Raw genomic sequence first — 976 nt, forward strand, 5'->3', positions numbered from 1 at the left:
CATCTCCTCTTGCCCCTCTCTGCTCAATGCCTGCCAGCCCCTCCATTTCCAGGCTGTCTTGTCCAACCTCACCCACCCCGAGGACCATCCGTCTCCCCCAGTGCATCTGCCGCCAGCAGGATGGCCAACCAGGCTGGTGCTTCAGCAGGTACTGTGGCTGCCCCCTGGGCTCCACGGCCCCCTGGCCTGGGCTTGGGCGCCTCACCCCAGATTAGGGCACCTGGTTAGTGCTGGGGTTCCTCGGAGCACCTCCACGGAGCAGTGGCTGCAGCCCCACGTGGCCACTGGTGTGCAGGCTGGCGAGCCCGCTGCCGCAGGAGGAAGAACTTCCTGGCACTTGCCTCCCGAGGCAGCTGCAGCAGGGTCTCGGTCCTGGTGCTGGGGCAGAGGACAGAGCTGCCAGGGCACGGGGTGGCTCGAAGGTGAGACCCCAGTGGTGCCTGGCTGTGGGAGATCATTCCTGCAGCGAGGAGCCCACGCGTGTGCCTCCCCTGGGTGCTGTCAGTCACCTCTGACCTGCTCGGTGAGGACGCTGCTGAGGGCTGCAAGGAGCACGGTGCAGCACAGGAGGCACTGGGATCCTGTTGGCGAGAGCAGGGGTGTCTGGGCCAGTGAGGAAGCAGCCCCAGGGCCAGCGAGGAGGCAGCCCAAGGGCCAGTCCCTGCCAGCTCCTGTGGCAGGCTGGGCTCAGTGCCTTCTCCTGCGGGGTCGGCTGCCTCCGCTGCCAGGGCCCTGCGTGGGACCCCTCTGGAAGGGCTCACAGGAGCAGGTTCCCTGCTGCATGCACAGGGTGTCGGGTCACGATGCCTGCAAGCTGGTTAGCTGGCATGCAGCACTGCGAGGCCGGCTGCAGCCCTTGGTGCTGCTGGCTCGTACCCTCGCTGCTGCGGGGGAGAGCTGCTCCGTCCCGAGCCACGAGGTGCCCGGCACTGTGCCGCAGCGGGTGCGGTGGCGGCGTCACCGGCACGGGAGGGCC

General features: G+C 68.3%; 1 protein-coding gene across 4 annotated transcripts in view; it reads left to right on the plus strand.

Annotated features, from left to right (window-relative positions):
- The window catches only part of ARFIP2 (ADP-ribosylation factor interacting protein 2), a 4,729-nt gene that overhangs the window by 1,420 nt on the left and 2,333 nt on the right, over positions 1-976 (plus strand). Inside the window, exon 1 of one of the 4 annotated variants that reach the window (XM_009883235.1) lies at positions 121-148. The exons of the other annotated variants lie outside the window; for them this stretch is intronic. Within the exon in view, the coding sequence (XP_009881537.1) occupies positions 121-148 (28 nt within the window). Of the gene's footprint in view, positions 1-120; positions 149-976 lie in introns of those variants that run through there. 4 annotated transcript variants of the gene reach the window in all.

This window comes from Charadrius vociferus, unplaced genomic scaffold, assembly GCF_000708025.1.
Source record: "Charadrius vociferus isolate BGI_N301 unplaced genomic scaffold, ASM70802v2 scaffold124, whole genome shotgun sequence".
NCBI lineage: Eukaryota > Metazoa > Chordata > Aves > Charadriiformes > Charadriidae > Charadrius > Charadrius vociferus.